At 38.0% G+C, this 25,455-nt stretch overlaps 1 protein-coding gene across 1 annotated transcript; it reads left to right on the top strand.

The window, feature by feature from the left end:
* The first annotated feature begins 269 nt into the window (after window positions 1–269).
* LOC133532362 (cytochrome P450 307a1-like) lies at window positions 270–24,482 on the top strand. The gene is made up of 2 exons (XM_061870972.1): window positions 270–1,750; window positions 20,267–24,482. Exons 1-2 carry the CDS (start codon window positions 1,372–1,374, stop codon window positions 21,502–21,504), a joined length of 1,617 nt encoding a protein of 538 aa, XP_061726956.1. The 5' UTR covers window positions 270–1,371; the 3' UTR covers window positions 21,505–24,482.
* Window positions 24,483–25,455: the final 973 nt, after the last annotated feature.

Raw genomic sequence — 25,455 nt, 5'->3', positions numbered from 1 at the left:
GGGATACCATGGATTATCTTGTCAAAGAAGTACAGGTCGTTTTTCAAGACATGCGTCGCTTAATGACATAATCCGTCGATCTCTTGCCACCAATCAATGTGCCTGCTCTTCTTGAGCCGACTGGCATTATCAGGGATGATGGCAAGATGCCTGATGGGGTGTCCTTAGTTCCTTGGAGCTTGGGACGAATGCTAGTGTGGAATGCTACCTGCGTAGATACACTGGCACCGTCCCACCTCCAACGAACTAATGTAAAAGGGGGCGCAGCGGTGGAAAGCGCCGAAATTTTGAAACGTAATAAATATAAGAGCCTCGGTAAAGAGTACCATTCTGTACCATTTGGCGTTGAAGCTCTAGGTCCATGGGGTCCCAGTGCGTACAAGTTTGGAGAAATCGCAAAACGTCTGGTTGACGTCTGGTGATCGAAGAGCTAGCGGCTTCCTCGCACAACGTATCTGTATTGCGATGCAACGAGGAAATGCCGCCAGCAACCTTGGTACAATGCTTCAAGGGCCTATTTTAGATATAAGCGAATCATCTGTATATATCCATTATGTATATTGTTATTGTAAATAAAGAATATTTTCCTTTACAATATTATATTTTTTAAGAAATTAAAATGTAAAAAGCGCTTATCATTATAAAAAATAATATTTATTAATATTTTACACGCCTTATAAATCCATTTTTGCGAAAAAAAAAGTATGGAACCACCGGTACAGCATTTCTAGAGCTAGGCCAAACTATGTTGGCAGCGATTTTGATAGGCCAGATGGTGTAAATGTTATTTAAACTTCATAATCTCATAGAAGTTTTATATTTAAAATAACACTTGCACCGTCTGGACTATCAAAATCATTGCCAACTTAGCTTGGTCTAGCTGCAATCACTCTTGGCCGCCATTTAGTAGGTACCTTTATGAATAGGTACTTACTTTTTTGCAAACTCGTTAATTCTCATTACACTCATCAAATATGCGATATATAACCCTATTACGCATTGCTCCAATTTTTAAATGTTTTGATTACGTTTATATAGACAATCTTACAGTAGCTTCCACCCAGTCCACTACGCAACAGTACCAAAATCAAAAATTATTTAAAATAAAATTGTAATTCAAAGATTCTGGTTACTGGATCAAACAGAGAGCTTGATAAAATATAGTTCGGATTTTGTTACAACGTGATAAGTACTATTCTGCCTTGGAGCGGCGGACGCGAAAAAAAAAAGAAGACAATCGTTCGGAATAATTTGAGCCAAGTGTATAAAATGGCCGCTCGCCGCTGACACGGCGCAGTGGCTAGCGCGTTCCCGCCAAAACAACTGTCAAACCGGTGTGGTCACTCTAAAAATTTTCTATAAAAGAAAAAAATGAGTGCCCTACTCCTAATCGCCGTCGCTGTTCTCATTTTATACAAAGTTTATTCCCGTAAAACAGTCAGTATTAAACGGGAAAACAAATATGGGGAAGCTAAAGAGGTGGTTTTGAGCGAAGCACCGGGACCGGTACCTTTCCCGGTCGTTGGTAGTTTACATCTTTTGGGGAAACACGAATCTCCTTTCCAAGCGTTCACGGAGCTAGCCAAAGAGTACGGGGATATTTTTAGCATACAATTGGGCGGGTCAAAGTGTTTAGTAGTTAATAATCTGGAGCTGATCAGGGAAGTTTTGAACCAGAACGGGAAGTTCTTCGGCGGTCGACCGGACTTCGAGAGGTTTCATCGGCTGTTCGCTGGCGATAGAAACAACTGTAAGTAGCTTTTTTGCACTCTCTTTTTTTTAAATTTATTGTTCTTTATGACATATACACTATCTGTTTGTGCCGTGAGTAAAAGTTTGAAATATAGACTATATAAGGCCCGGCGTAGAGCTCTTATGTATGCTTAATGCAAAATTATGTAGCCGCCTCTACATTAAAAGGAAATTAATAGCTTTAAAAAGCTCGAATAGCTTTTCTTTTAACTTCGTTAATATTGAATTATCGTATTTTTTCTACGACCTGTTTAAATGTAAGTACAAGTATAGGACGGAAAAATTACGACATTCAACTTGTACATAAGATAGCATTTTAAATATTAACTTTACTAACTGGATTTTATATAACAAAATTGACTTCACAATATAATTTTCAACGGTCTATTCAACACCCAACAACACTATGTTAGAAATAGTCGAGAAAAAATCCTCAGTGTAAGCAGTATAGTCTGAAAATACAGCTTTTTAGTAATAAAAATATACTTAATTATTGTAGGCAATATTTTCCATAGCGGCAATACGGCCAAAATAGTTTCCGTTATGTACATTTTATCTGCTAATATTATTCTTTAACGTCTTTTAAAATAATACTGAAAATTTAAATTATATTGAACAGAGCCATCGGCGCGGTTTCCCTCGAATTTAATTTTGTTCGTCAAAGAGATAGGGCCTTCTAACATTTATTCGTAAAATACGTAATTTCCATAATCTCTCTAAGAGTCGGGTATCATGGGTTGGGTGTAAAATGCTATATAAAAAACTTTAGTAACTAATGGACTTAGGAAAATTTAAGGCATTTAAGTTAGGCACGCCTATAAGATTTTTAAATGCTTATTAGACGCACGTGTTTCATGTCCCTTTTATTTCACATATTTTATGATTTTCACGTGTTTATATTTGTAGAAAAAAAATTTACTGCTACCACTTACCCGTGATGTAAATTTACCGTCACATTATTTTAAAGAACGTAAAGTCTCTGCCCGCGGGGTGGCACTGATCATAAAATCAACCTTCTACCGGCGCGTACGCATGCGTGCGTTAAGCCAGCAAGGCTCTACGGTAGCCCGACTATATCTGCCATTTGATGCAAGTCGTAAGGGCGTGTACAGTCCACGTGAAAGATACGTGCACATTTTTAACGTATAAGCTGTATGGATTGTGGATTACAGCGCTACCTTAGCTATGGAACACATTAGATATTTGACAATTGACTTAAGTATGTCAAATTGTAGTCTTAATGATTTCTAGATATTCACTGCTAGCTTTTATTAATTAGTCGAAAAAATACAAACTATCATTATATTCAGTCATATTGATAGTAGTGCATATTTGGAAATTTGTTAAAACCGTGGTATCGCACTAAGGGCTCTATACTATTACGCAAAAAACGCCAAAAAATCACTTTTGTTTTGTTTTTTGTTTTGAGCCTCGCTCAAATATTTATTTTATTCTGTTCTCGCTCAAATATTTATTTAGTTTATTTAGTATTTGTTGTTATAGTGGCAACAGAAATACATCATGTGAAAATTTCAACTGTCTAGCTATCACGGTTCATGAGATACAGCCTGGTGACAGACAAACGAACAGACGGACAGTGGAGTCCTAGTAATAGAGGGTCCCGTTTTTACCCTATAGGTACGGAACCCTAAAAACTACGGTTACCATACACTTTATCGCGAACAAGGGCGAACAGCGAACATATCATATCATATCATATCATTTATTCCATTGAATCATGTTCATTACTACTCCAGTATTCTTTTGTACTCCAGTCAACCATCAATACTTGTAAAAAAACAAATGTTTTATATCGTTAATAAAGTTAAATTTGTAGTTCCGCTACAGTAACGCATATAACGCATGTTTGTCTGTAATATAATATATGTATTTGGCCAGCACATATTTTTAATATGCGTCGAATATATTTACCACTATTTTTATGATCCGACGTAATGAGACTTACAATACTTATTCTCCTCGGTGGCAAACAACATAGAACTCGCCTATTGGTAAATGGTTAACATACCTCATCTATTTTTTTTATATGAAAGAAAAAATGGACAAATTTACCACCTCCGCCAAGGCTCGGACTTGCGACCTCTTGGAACACCGGTCCAATCGCTGCTACCAACTGAGCAACGGAGACTTACCAGAAGTGTGCGAATCTCTCCATTCTTTCCCGTAATCGAAAACCAAGCAAGCAAAGAAGCAAGAATTTCGAGTCTTGCTGGAAGTGATGAAACTTTAATTTTCCCCCGTACTATAAAAAAGTTGTATCCCTCGCACGTCTCCTTGATAAAAATAAACATAACTTATCAGACGCTATATTAAATTCAAGCTAAACCTGTTAAAGTGTTTTCGGAAAGAAATTGCGCGAACACCACTCAGCGTGACCATTTGTATTCCAGTGTATAGTTAACACCCCTGCAATGGACATGGCACCAATAGTAAGACGTAGACCAGAAATTCTGTAAAATAATTATTTAATATCAGTGTTTAAACACTGGCAAAAATATTACCATAAAACATAGACATGGAGCTGCTTGAGTTTGAGCATTCAACATTTTACAGGTATCAGATAATTATCAAAAATACTTCATATTTTCTCTTAAATGTCTCATGATGGGTGCTGTTACAATATGGGGGATGAATGTTGGAAATATGTGTTGGTATTCTATAATAATAGTAACTTTACCTACAGATGCAACATATATTAAGTAATATTAACACATTCACTGCCAGTGACCCGCGAGGCGGGTTCTCTGTTCGTAGCCGGTTTCGCTATTAGGCAACGTGTTATTGGCTACGTTCACACGTTGGTCACATGAATACACTGTGTTTATTTGTTGTCGAGGGATATGCATTTTGTAGGTGCCTAAATCTGTAATAACATTGAATTTTCAACACCTGTCGTTGACGAGCATATGACCCTTCTGACCGAAGTGTCAAGCGCCTATAGGCTACGTTGTCCGCTTAGCAATAGACTGACAAGTCAAATGCTCGTTTGTCACCACTCATAAGCGAATTTAGTTATATAGGTTGCACTTGTATTATTTTTGAAGGAAACATTTCAATCTGAACTACTTATTGCGTATATACCTATGTATATTTTATGATTTTTACGAAAAATAAAGCTGAAATATGTTACATTTTGAAGAATCTCATCATATTCTGCATAATAATCGGTACAGACGTAGGCAATATTTCCCATTTTGGCAATATTTCCGTTACCTAACGCAGCGCACCTAATTATAAAATTGTAAGAGAAATGAGAGTCCAAAATTAGAGTCCCAGTGACCTCCATTAAAATTGTTATTTACCAAAGATTTGCACTAGATAGTACGTACCTTCACTATACTATTGTATGGTTTAGATTACAAGAAGTTTCAAGTTCGGTTAGTAGAAATGTGCATTCTTTGGAATTTTACTCTGGAGGGAAACTCAAGGTACATATTTGTAAGAACAAAATACACTTGTTTATATATACGCGAATGTACCTACCCTATATTATATAAAAACATAATTAGAGCTAAATTTACTATTGATACATTTGAATATTATAGTTATAGAGTCAGACCAAGATAAGTTGGCAGCGATTTTGATAGCCCAGATGGTGTAAGAGTCAAGTAAACGTCATAATTTCATAGACGTTTGAAATAAACCTGTGCACCGTCTGGGCTACAAAATCACATCCAATTTATCTTGTTTTGACTCTATTAAATTTAGCAATCTCATCTTTTTAAGTAACCTATAGCAACGTCGGCAATATTTCCCATTTTAGCAATATTTCCTATAAACCTAATATATGATAGAATTGCATAAGAAATGTGACCACCCAGTGACCTATTAATGCAAGGGACGAGTCCCAGTGACCTCCATAAAACTTAATTGTTTGTTACCAGAGATCTAGTGCGTGCCTATGTTATTGTAGCATGGTATATGTTACGAGCAGTCCAAAGTTCGTTTGTAACAACGTGCGTTATTTGCAATATCACCCCGGCGGGGAAAACACTCTTGTTTACTAGTAAAATACCCTGAATTTTAAATGCATACATTTACATTTATGAGAAACAAGTTCTGCCTGCGACTCCGTCCGCGTGGAATGGTAATGATAATGATGATTGATAAAAACTTTGCTATATCCTTCCCTGGGCCTCAAACTGTCTCCTAATAATTAAGTGGCTAAGCGGTTTATTTGTAAAACTGTAACTCAAAATGTTACTTGTCACTTTTTGACATCTATCAATAAGGATATTTATACGGAAGGTAGAGGCAAGGAACAGAATCTCAATATACCAAAAATATACAAAAAACCATAAATAGGTGCCGCTACAATACCTAGAATACTCGAGAAAAAAAATCTTATCATAGACAGCGCACTTCACTCCGTAAATAAATAAATAGGTTCTTAGCTATTCTAGCGCTACTCTGGAGATATTTGGAACTATTATTTATAGCTGACAGCTGGACACTTTTGCAACAGTTCTGCCTAAGGAGATACTGTTCCTTGCCTATACCTTCCATAGATATTTGGACTAGGTCCCATAGTGGCAACATTGCCATCAAAAAGGCGTTTTGCTCTGAGTAACAATAAAATGTTTTTTTTTGTAAGTGACTTTAACTTTGAAATTAGGCGAATTCCAAAAACGTTTATACTTAGGACATTTTAGTCTTTAAATATGATCAGGAACATACTGTTAAAATCTCTGGCATTGCTCACGGGCACCGTGTTAATAGATGATGATGTCCTCCCAGACGTATCCGTCGACGGCGACATCCTGACAAATAAAAGGGTCTTAACTATTACGTGCATGGGCGCGGACGTGACTTGCGAATCCAAATTTTGTTTTAAAAGTCCGGCAACACGAATCACAGTAGAGCTGCCCAGATGCGTTGTATGTGTAATGGTAGGAGGGCTTGGGCTGAGTTTTTCGGAGCTGGCGTTTGGCGTCAAGATCTTCAAGTCGGGTGTGCTCGAAGTTACTAAGACCTGTGTTGACAGCAGTTCGCCAGTCCGATCTCCGAGATGCAAGCTCCTCCCACGACTCGCATGATACGCCGGTGGCCGGAAGGTGGCGTTTTAAGACATCCTTGTAGCGTAGGTACTGCCCACCAGCCTTGCGTTTACCTGCAGCTAGCTCAGAGTAAAACACTACTTTAGGCAGTCTAGATGGTGCCATACGTACAAGGTACAAAATACTTGAAAACATTTTCCCATCTTTACTCAATTTTTGCACGCATATCGCTTGTAACTTACCCACATTTGAAACTTTAAACTTCAAAGTACGAACAATGACAGATTGAAATGCACATTATTAGTACTCACAACGTTCATAAGGACTACAAATGATTAGTTAGTGTCATCCACGACGCACAGATTTGACAAATCTCACCTTTAATAAGACGTTAATACGAGTCAAGACACACGTCTTCGTGAATGACACGATAGCAAACTGTGTTACTCTGTTACCAACGGCAATATCGCTAACTCACCATTGATGTACCTTATGTACTGGTAATAAGGCTTAAAAAGCTTCAATAGTGTACACCAGCGGGCTAAGCACGGTCGCATTTTTATCGCCCGTCACCATGCCTGTCACGTTCTAACAGGTATGTAAGTGCGAAAGTGACAGGCATAGTGACAAATGATAAAAATGTAACGATGCTGCCACCGCTGATTGTATGAACTTAATTACGTGGCGCCATTTAAACTTGACACTTCTGAATTGATGCCACGGGCGATGACGCCACCTGATATTAGGTTTTCATTTCTCACGCTCTGAAAGTGGGTAGTTGTTGTTCTAAAAAGTGTGCAGAAAATTATACGTTTCTACTCTAGAGCACTGTAACTTCTAAACACGTCCTTTCTCTTTTTAACACGCTTTTATTAGGTCGACCTGTATGTAACTGTCTAACTGTGTAATGGAATCTAAGGTAACTAATTTAACCATCTTCCAAGGATCGTAGCGTCATGAAAATTGGCAGCTGTATGTAGTTCTGATGACAACACAATAATATGGTACTGTCAAACTGATCTGATGATGGAGCCGGAAGATATGAACTAGACTTCATGATGGAACATATCGTTCGTATCGTGTATCAAGCTGTGTTTGGATTTGTTAGAAAAGTCTTGTAATGAACTTTGACCACGATTAGGTTTCAAGGTCTGATGATGAAGCCGGAAGATAGGCACTGGCCGAGAAGCTGGGACATTTTACCACTTTGCAAGTGTTTCTCGCGCAAACTATTCAGTTTAGAAATAAATGATATTAGAAACCTCAATATCATTTTTGAAGACCTATCCATAGATACCCCACACGTATATAAGTAGTAAATATGGAGAGCCCCCAAAATGTATTGTTTTTTTTTTTAAACTACTTACTAGATCTCGTTCAAACCAATTTTCGGTGGAAGTTTGATCATATTTTTTTTTTAGTTTTATCATTATCTTATTTTAGAATTTACAGGCGGGGGGGGGGGGGGGGGGCACACATTTTTACCACTTTGGAAGTGTCTCTCGCGCAAACTATTCAGTTTAGAAAAAAAATATATTAGAAATCTCAATATCATTTCTGAAGACCTATCCATAGATACCCCACACGTATGGGTTTGAGTTTCAGTTCTAAGTATGGGGAACCCCCAAAACTTATTGTTTTTAGGGTTCCGTACCCTAAGGGTTAAACGGGACCGTATAACTGAGACTCCGCTGTCCGTCCGTCTGTCACCAGGCTGTATCTCATGAACCGTGATAGTCAGCCAGTTGAAATTTCTACAGATTATGCATTTCTGTTGCCGCTATAACAACAAATACTAAAAACAGAATAAAATAAATATTTATTTCCAATCTCGAGGTTCTCATCCAATCACCGAAGTTAAGCAACGTCGGGCGGGGTCAGTACTTGGATGGGTTACCGTTTTTATAGATAATGGTACGGAACCCTTCCTGTGCGAGTCCGACTCGCACTTGGCCGGTTTTTTTTCTATTTTTGTGTGAAAATCTTAATGCGGTTCACAGAATACATCTACTTACTAAGTTTCAACAGTATAGTTCTTATAGTTTCGGAAAAAAGTGGCTGTGACATACGGACGGACAGACAGACAGACATGACGAATCCATAAGGGTTCCGTTTTTTGCCATTTGTCTACGGAACCCTAAATATGGCCTTTTCCTACAAAAGTTTATAGTGGAAATACAATACTTGTGACCGCGGCCGGCAAAACGTCCCACTGTGTCTCTTGCAATTAGGACGATATTTGCTTGCATCGTTAGACGAATAACCTGACAGGGCGTCCTATGGCAAGCGACAAAGTGGAACGTTTTGCCGGCCGCGGTCACAATTAGTCCTATTTTTATACCACGACGGTGGTAAGCAAGCATACGGCCCGTCTGATGGTAAGCAGTCACCGTAGCCTAAGGACACTTGCAACACAGAGGTGTTACATGCACATTGCCGACGCGTTAAAAATCTCGACACTCTCTGTAACCTCATACTGTAGACCCTCGAGAAAATCTCGGCAGGTAGCTCATTCCATAGCCGGAGCATCCGTGGGAGGAAGTTCCTCATAAACCGCACAGTGCGCGACCATTTATTTTCTAGGGTGTGGGATGAACACGGCGAGCGGAGCGATGATAGAAAGTCCTATATTTGTAAATTAATATATGTCATGGGAATATATACGTATGTGTTAAATGAAACCATATTTCATCTATCACTTAAAAACCTTCAACGTTAGTTGTTTACTTGAAATTGATATAGGCTCGATTGCCGACGAAACATTTCTGATTAAATGTGTTAATAGGCAAATTCATAAAAATAAAATACTTAAAACATATGTTGTACTACTGGTTTCTCTTTTTAGTTAGGTTTGAGAATTTTTATGCCAAGCGGATTACCTATTTACAGTTTATTGAAATGCATTTTTTTTATGTTAGGAACAGAATAAAGAAAGAATGAAAATGAGCTCGAAAAATAAGAAGGGGTTTAAAAACAGTACCTTGTTAGGGATAAAATTACTTTTTCTGCCCTCCGGGCGAAAAGCGGCAACTTAGCGTCACCTTTTCTCCCGCTGCGCTAAACGAAGTTGCCGCTTTCCGCCTCCGTCGAGCAGAAAAATAGTATGCGCACCACGGGAGGAAACGTAGGACATTCCATCCCGCATTTTCTCGGGTGACAATTTTACACGCGGCACGCATTGTTCTACTTTTCCTCCCTTGGGACACAAATAACTAATACGATTCCCTCGCTGATTTCCTATAATCTTCTAGTCTTCTTTTTCACAAATTAAGTCAGTCACAACAAAACAGAATGCAGAAGGAAGTCGGCACAACTTCCAAAGGAACTGGATACTTATTATGATCGAAATTCATAAGGATATATCGTTAATCAAAATTTGTATGAACTCCTGTTTTTCACTATTCATTTTTACAATTATCAAAAAATCTAAAAAAGTAAAACGTAGGAGCATAGCAATGATTAATACATATTCAAATTTTAAAAAAATATTTTCCTTAATATCAATATTCAGAGAGAAAAATGGTCGTAGTCCACGTTGGTATGGAAAAAACCGACGCCCCCTTTCCTTTTAAGGACAGACACACGTAAAATAATATTAGTATATGTTAGTATGTTAGAAACTAGTATTTTCTGCTTATACAATATAGTATTATATGACATAAGAGACGCTGACACCTCACTTCATATAGGAAATAGGCTTATGTTACATTTTTAAATATTTGGAAAACACGATACTTAAGGTCGTTCAATAATTACTTTAATTAGGTCACGGTTATATATACTTGTTTCTTTCATTCATACTATGAAATATAAGTAGGTAAAAATTGCTTCTTTAGTTTACATACATAATTTTTAGGGTTCCGTAGCCAAATGGCAAAAAACGGACCCCTTAAGGATTCATCATGTCTGTCTGTCTGTCCGTCCGTATGTCACAGCCACTTTTTTCCGAAACTATTTATAAGAACTATACTGTTGAAACTTGGTAAGTACATGTATTATGTAGGATGTAAGATTTTCACACAAAAATAGAAAAAAAAAAACAATAAGTTTTGGGGGTTCCCCATACTTAGAACTGAAACTCAAAAATATTTTTTTTCATCAAACCCATACGTGTAGGGTATCTATGGATAGGTCTTCAAAAATGATATTGAAGTTTCTAATATCATTCAAACAAGCATTTCGGCAATCCGTGGCGCTGGTTTTCAGTGGAGACCTGACTTAAAACTATGATAGTGCCGGCACATACGTCAACGAAACAGAAAACAGAAAAAAAAAACAGACATAAAAAGGAACACATAAAAAATTATACATACTAAAAAACATACTACCGAAAACATTATTCAGACTATCGTTTTATAGCGCGTGTAAGCTCGTATAGACTACCCCCTTATTCATAAACGTCTACTAAAGTTACGATGCCGCTAATAATCGTTTGTCCCTTTCCGACGTATTGGTATGACGGAAAGGGACAAACAATTATTAGCGGCATCGTAACTTTAGTAGACGTATATGAATAAGGGGGTAAATATAGGAAATGTAAGCTTATAAAAACCAAATGTAGGGAATTGTAACGCGCATGTAAGTTCGTACCGCAAAAATGAACGCAATGCCCGTGAAGTTGACCACCCCAAATCGTTTGCCCGCAAATGGCATTTCTATATCGTTTTTTCATCGTTAGTTCATGTTTATTCAGTAGGTCGTAAGGACCCGATTCTAACATGCATTTTTTTTTAACAAAATAGGTGGCTGTCTTCACGCTAGCCACCCTAAACCACTTTTTATATGTTTGTTTGTGATTTTTCAGGTATTAAAACGTAAGGACCCAATTCCTTAATTTTTTTTCAAGTGGGGTGGCTGTCTTCACGCTCTAGCCACCACAGAAAAATACGCTAGCAAACATTTTAAAAATTTCACAAGTAAAGATAATTTCATAATATGAATTAAGGAATTAGGAAATAACTTATTCCTACCGAACATTTTCGTTTAGTGTGTCTCGGTAGAATGCTACGCGATTGGTTGATGAGTTCGCATCACCCGCGCGATTGGTCGCAACTAGTTGCGTTGGACTGCACGCTAGGCTCGCGCTGGCACCATCCTTGGTGCCCGTAAGGACCGTCTTTACGAAGTAATATACAGGGTGTTTATCAGTGGCGGATCGTTCAAAGAACTCGATTCCCACCGGCTGTTGTCTAATTTCAGACCGTTGAGTACTTTCACGGTCGGATCATGGAGAAAAGGAAAGTAAAATTAGCTCCGGGTTCCCTACGAATATTTGTGACGCGCCGCCGCTGGTGTTTATAGTCACCTGCAGTAATTTACGGGGTGAATATATAGGTCATACTGAGCATCTTTTACATTGGGACGAACCCCAATTCGCGAAAAAAAAAATTACTCTCCCATAGAGAATGTTAAGGTTAGGCCAAAATGTATGAAACAACCAATTTTTTTCGAGATTTCGGGGTTGGTCACATAGTAAAAGTTGCTCAGTATGACCTATATATTCACCTCGTAAATTATTGCACGTGACTAAATAAACAGCCTGTATAAGTCAATGTACGCTAGTCTAAAACCGAGTTGAAGTGTGGACACGTCCACACTGTTTCACTGCAGTCTGTGCAGAGTTAACTAAGTCAGCTCTTAGTTGAAACTTTTTGTGTTGTTTTGATTGCCTCAACGCTCCAGTTCAAAGATTTTTTACTACAATAAATCAGAAACTCATTAAAATTAATGTTACACTTGCGTGTTGTTAGTTTCTCTATCCAAAAGAAAGTGACAGCGAATGTTATATAGGCTTGTTAATATTAAAGCTTTGTTTCTAAGAAAAAAGCTCAATTTCTAGGTCATTAAAATCATCAGACCATGGATAGATTTATAGGACAGAAGAATATTAGATGCGCATAACTTGCATAAAGATATGTGTAAACTTAACACCATAGTAGGGTACGGTGTTAGATTTCCGTAAGTCCTAAGTATTTTTATAGCAAGATGTATTTTTTCCACAAGGATGTCTAGAACTTTTTTGTGTAGAATTTAATAAGCTTTAATGTTGCCTTACACCATATTTTCATAAGGAACGTAGATTTTAGTAAAACGCTAATTTCTCCTGAATGGTACACATTTTCCAAGATGGCTGCGATTCCTCGAGGTCCCCAAATGTCAAATGTGGGCATGACAAAGGGGCCTTTAATTTATATACCTACATACCAAATTTCATGACTTTTTTATACTACGTCGGTGGCAAACAAGCACACGACCCGCCTGATGGTAAGCAGTCTCTGTAGCCTATGTACGCCTGCAACTACAGAGGAGTTACATGCGTGTAGCCGACCCCAACCCCCCCCCCCCTCGTTGAGTTCTGGCAACCTTACTCATCGACAGGAACACAACACTATGAGTAGGGTCTAGTGTTATTTGGCTGCTGTTTCTGTAAGGTGGAACTTCCCCAGTTGGGCTCTGCTCTAGATCTGGAATGACATCCACTGGCTGTGCCCTACCACACAAAGCGAGATGAAATTCACAATGCCCATACCTCTCTTTTGGACGTAGTTTAAGGACGTACCCGGGTCTAAACTGACTGTTCAAGAGATTTCGAGGTTAGTCCTAATCCGACTGTGCTAGAAATTCCATGGACGGTTAGCCGATAGGGGCTAAGCGAAAAGTGTATGTCACGGCCCTCTTTTGTTATTCTTAAATTCTTTTTCGAGAAAAAGTACCCGTATTTCACCGGCTTGCGTATATTCTATAGTGGCGCAGTTGGCAAACATCCTCTTGGGAACAGGCGGTAACAGCGATGATCCGGGCTCGATCCCCGGACTTGTAAGCAGTTATTACTTTTTGTATTTTTTTCCGAGTCCAAGTCCAAGGCCAAGACCAAGTCTCATTTTGGGTCGCTGAGCCAATGGAGTAAGTAAGTATTTTTTTGCACTTGAATTTCATAATTTTGTTTGACTAAACGAGTGTGAAGCTCGAGCTAACCGTGTCAGTTTCTGCTTGTACAAATATGTTTTCTTATGTTTAGTTATTCTCCCTGACTGTAAGTCGCATTTTTATTATGTCTTGTGAGCAGTTTCGATAATTACTACTACTATGTTTATCAATAATAATAATAACACTTTGTTCCAACTATTTTTTTATTTAAATTTTGTTACCATCTTTCATACATCTTTCATACATGTATGACAGGTACGGAACGGAAACAACTAAAATTGTAAGGATTTATTTATATTAAGGTCGGATGAACTCTTGATTCTGAGTAAAAATAATATGAGAGTATAGAAATAGGTACCATGGACATTCGCAAAAAAAGAAGTGTAGTGTACACGTAGGTACTTACAACTTTGAATTAAATGGCCTTCGTCTGTAACATTCGTTCGTGACAGGTCGAATTGTGCAGAACCTCTCTTTTAACTGTTTAAGATGCTTAACCTATTTCTGTGCGCATCCACATTGTAATGCGCATAGCATTATGTTCAGCTTTAATAGGTTAGGTAGGCACCTACTCTATAAATACATATATAAAAGAAAAAGTGATTTCTATATGTAGGGGGAGTCCGGGAGACTTGAACCTCTTTTTACTCAGAAGCCACTAGAGATTTATCCGTAAGTGTTAGCAACTCGATATTTCGTGTATAGATGACATATCTAAATAGGTATCTTTAGAGCATAGCAAAGTGCTGATAAAGTACAAAATGTAAGTTCTGCAAAAATATTTTTCTTAAACGGGGTATTGGCTCAAGTCTCCCCAACCTATGGGAGAGTTGACCAGGGGGTGTGGGAGATATGACTATACATATGTTAGGTAGGAAAAACAGTGAAAAAACTGCTGTTTAATCCAATATATTTATTAAAAAAGGAAAGTAGTTGTAACAAAGTATTTTTACCCATAAAACAAAATGTAAAATTTAATAAACTTTATAAAATTTAAAATCGGCAACCTTAACATGAAATTCAAGAGATCAATTATCTTTAAATTATTATTATTATGAATTATTTCTATCAGATCAATTCAGTCAACAAATTATCAAAGGCACATGCAAGGTCCTTTTCATTTTACATAACATAATTCTTCATGTCAAATAAAGTTGTCCACATTGTCAGTTAACCCATCGCAAACTTCGTGAATATACCTATCCTTTGCAGGAACCACACAGTCGAACATTTTTTATGCAACTTACGTCGGTGGCAAACAAGCATACGGCCCGTCTGATAGTAAGCAGTGACCGTTGCCTATGGACGCCTGCAACTCTAGAGGTGTTTTATACGCGTTGCCGACCCTAACACTCCGCACTCCGTACCCTCGTTGAGCTCTGGCAACCTTACTCACCGGTAGGAACACAACGCTTGTTTTTTATTTTATTTTTGGATTTTTTTCTCTTGTCGCTATCTTGCAACACCTTCCTCTTACCTCCTTTGACGTTTGGCCTGCATAAAACTAAAGCAAACCCTTATTTAAGCACAGTGTGGGAGAATTGAACCACTGATCATGTCTCCCTACCACCATGCGGCTCAACTCTCCCGCACCCCCCTTTACTTTATATAGATTATGTTTTCTTTATACTCTTACAATAAACATTCCAAATGATCACTGTTAGTAAAACTACATTAACCAACAAGTACAATAAGATAAAATAATACTACTCACCTGTTTAATTGTCAAAATAGTGTAAAAATATAAAATTGTAATTTTTTTCACTTCGCGACAGCGAAACCACGTTTACTCAAGTCATTTCCAAACCAGACTAATTGCGGCCAATATGGCGTCGCCAAAAGTTGCGCCTTCTGTTAAAGTACGACATGAGCTGTCAACGGCGACGGTGGCGCGAAATTTGAATTGAAATATTTGTCGTGGTTCAAGTCTCCCACCTGGTCATATCTCCCGGACTCCCCCTAGTATTTTTATATGTTTACACTCTACTTTTCCATATTTTTTATGGCTATTTCCTAAACAAATTTTCGATAATTAATAAAACGTCTGATTCTCTTTTTGCGTTTTCCGCGCCCCGTAGTCGAATATGTTGAGTATAACCGTACATTTTTACCTCTCTGGGTTTATTTAGTCAGGTAATAAATTTCCCTGTATAATAGTGTAGGTACTCGTATATCCCACTCAGTTCTTGTATCAATATTTAGGGTTAAAAGTTGCGATATGCCTAACTGATTCCCATCTCATAGCGTGTTACATGCTTAACAGATCAGTCACGCTCTGATACTTTATTGGCAGCGTTTTTACTTTTACAGTACCATCTAGTTCTAAGACTAACATATGCACATTATATCGTTATCGTGTTGTCTTGGTTGATATTATCTAATGTGTTTATATTTTGTTAGGTTTATTTAAATAAATGTACTTTACATTGAATTTAGATCTAAGATAAGTACCTCACCAAATATTGTACGCCTTTGTAAGGCAGGATATGGAGAACATGACTCATTTACCTAAGACCTTTGTAGAACCCATAACCATACAATAAAATATTTTTGATTTTTGATATAGCCACAGGGCAAACACTATGAGGAATTACCATCCAAGTTTCGGGTTCGGTTTCGGCAGGTTACGGCACAAAAATCATGTTTCGGCCGAAGACTCTGCTTTGGGCGAAACTAGAGCGAAGCCGAACCTTCTTTCGGTTTCGTTAAAAAATCGGTTAGGTACACACTCTGCATTTTGAACGTTCAGTCATCGAGTAAGCTGCCGACACGGGGTGAGGTAATTTCAAATCAAATTATAAGTAGGTATGTATTAACACTTTCGCGCGAGCACCCCACTTCACCAATAGTACTTGGAGTGCACAGTATTTTCCCATACAAAATAAACCAACGTTAATATACGTACTGCTTTTAACTTGTGAAACGATCTTTTGAAACGTGACACAAACGTTCAATGACGTCTACGGCTACAAACGTTCAGCCATATGTCACCAATTTCTGCTTATAAACAAGGAAACAACGTCTGATCACGTCAACGTCTATTAACGTTCCGCCTTATGCCATCGATGTATGTTCATATATAAGTACTCAACGTTGTATGACGTTAACGTTTATAAACGTTGCGTCGTATAAGAGCATGTCTACGTTTATATTTGTGTGACCAACGTGTAACGTCGTTAACGTTTAAAAACGTTCCGTCACATATTACTAACGTATTTGTTTGCACAGGGTTACAACGTCTTGTGACTTAGACGTTTATGTACATTCCTACCCATCATATTCATGATTCAAAAGTACATTCAACAACAACGTTATTATACGGTAATTATAACGAAGACATTTGACGACTGTAGCCCTCTGCAAACATCTAAATATTCGTAGGAAAAAAAAAGGAAATAATCAACATTATACTCTTGTGTTATTTTTAATATTTATTGTAGTAAATCAAAATCCGATAACATTTTTTGCCACATACAAACGTCAGTCGCATGACAATTTTTTCAGTCTTTTTCCCTTTTTCTACTTCTTCATCACTTCCTGTATACATGAAAATATTACGTATGAAACCATCAGAAGTAGTCAACTCGTAGAATTTTATCCCATAACGCGCATTCTTAGACTTGATATACTGCCAAAATGATAAACGCCTGTGAAACAAAAGTAACGATTCATCCAAAAAGAGTTATTTAGTAGGCTTGTAGTAATCACGGAATTTCTTAGCAATAGCATCTCTGAACCTTACGATTTTTTCTTTTCTTGGTGCGTTTAACTCAGATACACACAGGCATCGCAATATTTGTTCCAATCTGCGCCCAGACGTGATGGTAATTGATATACCCAAAAATCAAATGATAATAACGGAGAACACTGTAGGTGAAAAGTTTTCGTTTTTGAGGGTTTTTGTCCCATACAAAGACATAAACCCAAAAATTTCTGTATTTCTTTGCAGTCGGTATCTTTATCTATAACGACGCGAGTTTCTAGTAGAAGGCCTGTTTGTAGCGCAGAGAGCAAGACCGTTTTCATTTATTTTTGCTACTACAATGAAGAAGGACTGAAGTCAACAATGTGCTTAGGAAATAATTTATCAAAAACGTCTTGAAGCGTTTGGTCCTAAATCAGATTGAACACCTGCAGAAATAGTGTCTAAATCAAAAGTAGGTACTTAATTCGGCACTTGTATTTTCCCAAACATCGTCTCTAGGAGGAGTCCTTCACCTTGGACCTCGTCTACTTGTTGAGTACGGTTGCGAGAGACATGTGTTGATAACGGAGGAGTAGAAGGTTCATCAGGTCATGGATCACTCCTTACTCCCCTGGAATTAGGAAGCGTTGACGTGCCTGGTGAGTTGCCCTCATTGCCCATGACATTAGGAAGCGGTGTTGGGTTTTCTCCACGCGCTCAGGAGTTGGCGGTCCGTAAGATGAAATATAACCATTTATTCCTTCAAGATTAAGAGGAAGCGATGCGATAGTGGACGGGTTAATCTCTATCTCCGAGGGACTGGAAGGTGGTGAGAGGGTCGGTGATAGACGCCTCTCTATTTCCTAGGGATCGCGAGCTGGTAAGGCGTTCGGCGGCAAATTGCCCTCTATATGCTCGAGCACTTGAGGGAGTGCGGCGTTTGGGTGACCGGAGAGGGCGGAGCATGCATCTCAATAAATCAAGAGGTTGTAATTCGTGCGGTGATGAGTCTCTCTCCAACTTCACGGGGTCTGGAGGTGGCATCGCTGGTGGACATTAGCGTTTATCGCTATAGGAGGCGGCGAAGCGTGCGGTGGTAAGTTGTCCTCCATTTCCAGAGGATTAGGAGACAGCGTCGCGTGCTGGACGGCGTTAGCCTCTATTTCAGGACCGGGTTGCGGCGAGGCTTGAGGATTGTCCTCCATAGCCACGGGGTCGGGAAGTGGCGATGTCTCAAGTGTGTCCAATATGTAATTATGGATCGAAACTATTGAGATCGTATCAGCAATATCCATATCTACGCTTGAATTGTGTCTCAGTGGTTGTATTGTTTCAGCAAAAACACTTACGGAACTATCGCTACTGTTATGTTGCTCATCGACTGGATCGTAGTCCTTATCAGACCAAAACTCTCCATCATCCTCATATGGGTCTGCTGATGACTCCCGTGACGAAGATCATTCAAACATCTGCATAAATTTCTTGTGGTTTCTCTTATCCATCTACGTATAAGACGATTAAATTACTTTGATATACGTAGAAGATAACACTTACTGCCCATAACATATTGACCCGGGTGATCTGAGCTGGGTGAACAGAGTCAACTACAGGACTTTTGATTACAAACTTACACTCAAAATCGATAAAAAATGTACTTACATTGACACAGAACGGCCGTTGCGAATATAAAATCTCGGCCGCTACATAACCGCATGCGCGTTACCCTTTTCGCGTGCGCAGGCGAACCGAATGTACCGCGCATATAGGAACGGACGACGTCCATTGACGTTGTATGTGTGTGTGGGAACACTCGCATATGTGTGAGTAAGCCCTACAGAAAATAAATAAAATATCGACTTTGCGTGGCGCTAGGGATTTAAAATTGAGCCGTGTTGTGACGCAATGACGTAGCTATAGGAGTAAAGTAAGGGCAGCCGACGTTTACAAACGTTGTACCCTTAAAATGTATTGTTGTAAAGACGTGTTTAGACGTTGTGTCTCGATACATTGGTCAATTTTTGACGTCAAATGACGGTCCTCGCGCGAAAGTGTTAACATAAAATTTATGTAAAAAAGGGCCGTGTTGCTTTTTTAACATACGCCATGGAAAACCTGATGGAAAACGGTTCTAATTCCTGATAATTAAAGTAACTGGTAAACCCTATTTGAGAACTTTTAACGGGTTATTATGCTGACGTCATTTCTAATGTTAGGTATGGGATGCTTTTTTGGGGAAACTCTAGCACCCAATAAAGAGGTTTTTGGACTATATCCAACCTTTTTTTTTATATTAGAACGAATAGTATAAATTGCTAATCGTATTAAGCTGATTTTTTGCAACAACTAGCAAGTTATATCCATAATTATGTTGTTTGTCTGAACAGGAAATGTTAGGATCTAAAATATTCAAATTGGATTTAACGTAGCCGCAAATAGGTACTTATAATATTGGTACTTATTAGCAATGGGGAAATTAGCAAACAAAAACTTAATTTTATGTTTTAATTACTGTCAAATAAATATACTACATTTTGTTCCGGTTATCATTTTGCCTACATGATGTTATAGGTTATATAGAGATTAACTCGTTACCTTATAACCGGGGGCCTAGCCAAGTGACAATTGTTAAACGAAAACTCCAATTGAAACTTAAATAATTGAAATGATCCCTTCACTTTTCATTGCATTTGTCATCCAAATCCCGATACATTTCGATTGGCGTTAGTCGATAAACTATTGTGATGTTGGCTACACCCTCTGATGCGCCTACTTGCTATATATTTTAGAGCCCTACCCACTTTTGATCTTCTCTATAAGGAAAAGTCCGGTTACCCCATTGAAGCTTCAATTAACATTACTCAATAGTGATCTTTTTTATTTCCAGCCCTGGCGCTCTGCGACTGGTCGAACCTGCAACTGCGTAGACGCAACCTGGCGCGCCGGCACTGCGGGCCCAAGCAGCACACAGACAACTTCGCCCGCATCGGCAGCGTTGCCACCTTCGAGGCCATCGAGCTCGTCCAGACCCTGAAACATGTCACCAGGACCACCGAATCTGCCATCAACCTCAAGCCCCTTCTCATGTCCACAGCCATGAACATGTTCAGCCACTACATGTGCAATGTCAGATTTGATGAAGATGATGTTGAATTCCGCAAAATCGTTGACCATTTCGATGAGATCTTCTGGGAAATCAATCAAGGATACGCTGTTGATTTCCTCCCTTGGCTTTCACCGTTTTACAAGAAACATATGGATAAGTTATCCAACTGGTCCAAGGAGATCCGCAGCTTTATTCTATCCAGAATTGTGGAGCAGAGAGAAATGAATTTGGAAACTGATGGGCCGGAAAAGGATTTCCTTGACGGGCTCCTAAGGGTTTTACATGATGATCCGACCGTTGACCGAGATACGATTATTTTCATGCTTGAAGACTTCTTGGGCGGTCATTCGTCTGTTGGAAACCTAGTTATGCTTTGCTTAGCTGCTGTGGCGCGCGATCCTGAAGTAGGGAAGAAGATTCGTTCAGAAATCGAAGGTCTGACCAAAGGAAAACGCGCTATCAGCCTAGTCGATAGAAGCAACCTGCCGTATACTGAAGCGACTATCTTGGAAGTTTTGAGATACGCGTCTTCTCCGATAGTTCCTCATGTAGCTACAGAGAACGCTGAAGTAGCTGGATTTGGAGTTGAGAAAGGAACCACGATCTTTATAAACAACTACGAGTTGAACAAATCGGAGAAATACTGGAATGAGCCGGAAAAATTCGATCCCTCTCGATTCCTAGAGCGCAGTAAAGTGCGCGTCAGGAGGAACTCCCAATGTGATTCAGGTATGGAATCTGACAGCGAACGAACAGGGCCCTTAGATAAAACTACAGAGATGGAGAAAGAAGTAGTATCAGTTAAAAAGAACATCCCCCACTTCTTGCCGTTCAGCATCGGTAAAAGAACATGCATAGGACAGACGCTAGTGACGACAATGAGCTTCGTCATGTTTGCCAACATCATGCAAGAGTTTGACATCGGTGCTGAGCATCTAGAGGATTTAAGACAGAAACCGGCGTGCGTAGCTCTTCCTAAAGACACATTTAATCTGTACGTAGTACCCAGAAAGCACTGAATAATTTATTATTGTAGATAATCAATCTCCTCAGCCAATATTAAGGTTTTTTATAAATTAAATTACAGAAGCAGATTAGAGTTCATTAGAGTAGATATTTACTTAGTACATGAATAGTTACTGTAGTTTTTTTTTATAGAGAAGTATCTCAAATAGTCACCATAAAGGATTGTGTTAGTGCTGGTTGTAAAATTTTGGGGAAGTTTTTACTTCTCTTTAGATCTTTTAGTATTGCCAGTTTCAAGTAAAGCAAAAACTTACGACACTTTATTTTATTTTAAATCTTTATATTAATATTGAAAGTGGCAATACTGTAGTTTTTTAGATAAATTGTAACCAAATATGGCTGTGGAGAATCGCTCAAAACATTATTTATTTCTCGAAATAATATTTTAGGTTACATTTGGCTTTTCTGTCATAAACTGTATCTACTCGTCCCAAATTTAGAAAATGTGTGAATGAATGAGTGCGCTAGGATTTTTAAAGTAGTTAGCTTACTGGTCTAGATCTAGTATTTCTAGTAAGCACTAGGTCTTCACCAAGCTTAGTTCTTGAAATATTAACCCGACGACTTTCTTCTGTTTCGTGGATTTGATACTGTTTGTTATTTTAGCATTTTTTTTTGTAGTTTTGTAGCGCGGCAATATATTTTTTATTGAAATTTAGACGCATTTATTATTTAGAAGTAGTTTTAGGTAGTTTACCTATATCAGTCATTGAGCGTTCTGTGAATTTCTCTTGTAGTAGATTTTAGGACCGATTAAACTTAGTGTAGTGATCAGGCCTTAGTACACAAAAAATGGAACCCTGAGCCACTGTAGACACATGACTCACTGTTTAACAGTTAAAATAATTACAAAATATAATTTTAAAAAATAGCATATTAGCTGACATAGTGCCTCAGGATTCCAATAGACCGTATATGGAGCATTCCACTAAAATGTCGCTTAAATAACACTTTTCCTTAAGGCCCGTCCAGACGGGAAAAATTTGGCACAGTCTGATTAAATTGTCTAATCAAATCAGGTCGTGTGGACGCAAAAATATATTGACGCAAATTTCATCATCCTATTGGTCAATTTGATCCTCCTATCTGGACGGGTATACTTTGACAACTCCTAACCCTTTGACTGCCAACACATACACGCATGGTTACAATGTAATCTAGACCTAATTGCATTCTCATAAGGTTTACGATGATGCGTTATATGTGACACTCCATATCAAAAGGGACCTTATGACGGTCGCCGCTTATGTCGCGTAGTATTGGCGCGCCGCTAATAATGGCGTAAACGACGACCGCCATAAGGTCCCATTTGATTTTGATTGTCTCATATACAGGGTGACCTTATCCATTGGACAAACCCTGAAATCCCACGTAGGTTTACTACTCAGGAATGCTCTGACGTTAATATTTTTTTAATTAGAACAAAAGATAAAAAATTACATTTTTCGAACAAAAGTTATTTGCAATAATCGACAACAAAAAGAAACACTGTGTTAATTTTTGGCAGTGTTTTAGACAATTTTTTCGAAATATTTGATAATGATGACATTTTTCAAAAGTCAGAAGCTTATTAGTGTCATAAATAAAAATGATAATCAAAAAGGTCGAAGAAGTTTCCATACTATTCTTTGAGGATATTACCTTAGGAGCTACTAACACATACAGGCTGCTCCAAAGTAAAAAATGGTAATTTGTTAATTTCTTCGAAACCGCTACACCGGTTGTTATGATACTTTGTACATTGGTTCTAAATACCCTAATGCATATGTACATTTCGGCTTTGTCCAATGCCTAGGGACACACTGTATATTGGCGTTCAAAGGTTATGTATGTAGTGGTAGACGAGACAGTCCTTTTTTAAGGTAATTCCTTAAATATCATAAGTTCATAACCACCTTCTTAGCATTTAATCATTGGAAGGATACTATGTAATGCTCTATACTTAGTAATGTATCCGAGTAGACTTTGATCCCAACTGTAGTGTTTTTTATACTTTTTGTACGTAGTTTTATGTAGTTAACAGCAACATATTAGTTTTCTGTTTGTATTAGTCAGAAATGCTGTATTACGAGTAGATGTTTTGTAGTTTGATCCTCCAAGAAAAATTGTTTAGTGAAGAATATTTAAATTTTATTTTTTTATTAAAAAAATCTTCAGATAGTTACGTAAGGTGCATTGGGATAATTTAGACAGCGGGGTATTTTCGAAAATCGCTAATATCTACTAAACTAAATAACTAAATAGATGTTATTTTATTAGTTGCTGTTTTCTGAAATATTTTTCTCGCTGCACCCACGTTCGCGAATTTCTGTTTTGCCCTATGGTTGACTGGTAGAAAATGCCTTAAGATATTAAGTCCACCATTTGTACAGTCAGATCAGGATAAGTAAACAGCGATTTTGACAGCCCAGATAGTGCAAGTGTTATTTTAAATGTCTAACTTCTATGAAATAATGACATTTACTTAACACTTGCACAGGCTGGGCTATCAAAATCGTTGCCAACTTAGCTTGGTCTGAATCTACTTAATTTTACTGAGCAATAAAGTTTAAAATAAATAAATAAAGAAGCACTTTATAATTGACTGCTACTGCGACGGTTATAAAGGCATCATGCCTACTGATACAACAGAAAAAAATGCTTCTTGTTTAACGTCAAAATTAAGCCGCGTTCGATCTTAACCCAAAGCACCCTAACTGTAATCCCATTAACACATTAGTTGTAAAAGTAGCGCAGAATATGAACTCAATAGAAAACTTTGTATTCTTTTACACATATGTAATTATTTACCTATACAAATAAAAACTATAGTATGACAAATTAGCAGTATGAGTTGCCTTTGTAAAACGAATCTTAGTGCTTTGTAGTATGGTCCAAATTCACTTCAATACGAACGATTAGTGTATGATAGAAAAATTGTGATTTTGTAGAGTTTATGGTAGAATTTGAAATTATAGTACTTGCAAATTTACGTTTGTGTTTTAATTAATCCATCTGACATGCTATCTTATGGAATCAAATTGAAAACCAAAGAGTTGAGGAAGTATATATTGAAAACTAATTAGATATCTAGAAGGGTGTGCTAATTTACCTAATCTAATCACTATAACTAAATTATTATTATTTGAGAATGACGATCGAAAAGGCTTCATAATCCGAGCAACAGAAATTGGGACTTTCTTCATTTTCGATCTAATTACGACGAACCGAAAGGGCATTAAATAAAAATCCGTAGGTAATCTTAATTATGAAAAGTGGCCGTCGTCTCTAATTTCTTCATTTTTAGAATGAACGTGTTTAAAATTGATATTATGTCTTATGGGCCCAAAAGTCAATTAACAGATCAGTGGTGAGCGGTGGTGCCTTTGACTTAATACTTTTTGGTCTGACAAACCACCATGTTGAAAATTGAAATCTGAGTACCTAGTTATCCGAACTTCCCCTAATTATGGAATCATGGACAATATTATTAAAAAATGCAAGTAAAGTGAATACACAAGGTAAAATAGCACCCACTTTCAGACCACTGAATATATTTGAAGTAGAAATGACAATTGGCATGAGGCGAGTTTTTCACACATTCCTATGTTTTTCATGGCGGTGGCGAACCAATGTACGGCGTGTCTGATGGTAAGCAGAGACCGTAGATATTGGATACTACTTCAGAGGTGCCCCATGTACATTGTCAATCCGAAACCAATGAGAAATATATTCAAACTTTTCACTAAACAATAAACATCACATTTACGCCTTGCGCCAAAAATCTGACGGCTCCTGTGCTGCCTCCCTTATGCACGCTCCCTATCGTATTGTATTGTATATATATGTAACATCCGGACATACAAATGCAGTTTGCCTTCGCTAACGCTTTGGTCAACTATGGTAGACAACGCGGTCTTATTGCTAAAGAGCTATCTACTCCTACCACTTATCTACTTACTACT

The sequence above is a fragment of the Cydia pomonella genome, chromosome 27 (genome assembly GCF_033807575.1).
Source record: "Cydia pomonella isolate Wapato2018A chromosome 27, ilCydPomo1, whole genome shotgun sequence".
In the NCBI taxonomy this organism is placed as follows: Eukaryota; Metazoa; Arthropoda; class Insecta; order Lepidoptera; family Tortricidae; genus Cydia; species Cydia pomonella.
Note: the sequence above shows the minus strand (reverse complement) of the source record. Positions and strands in the feature narration are given on the sequence as shown.

Coding starts and splice junctions, on each gene's coding strand:
- LOC133532362 (XM_061870972.1), top strand. CDS start 1,372: ATGAGTGCCCTACTCCTAATCGCCGTCGCTGTTCTCATTTTATACAAA. Junction 1,751..20,266: donor CGCTGGCGATAGAAACAACT/GTAAGTAGCTTT, acceptor TTTTATTTCCAG/CCCTGGCGCTCTGCGACTGG.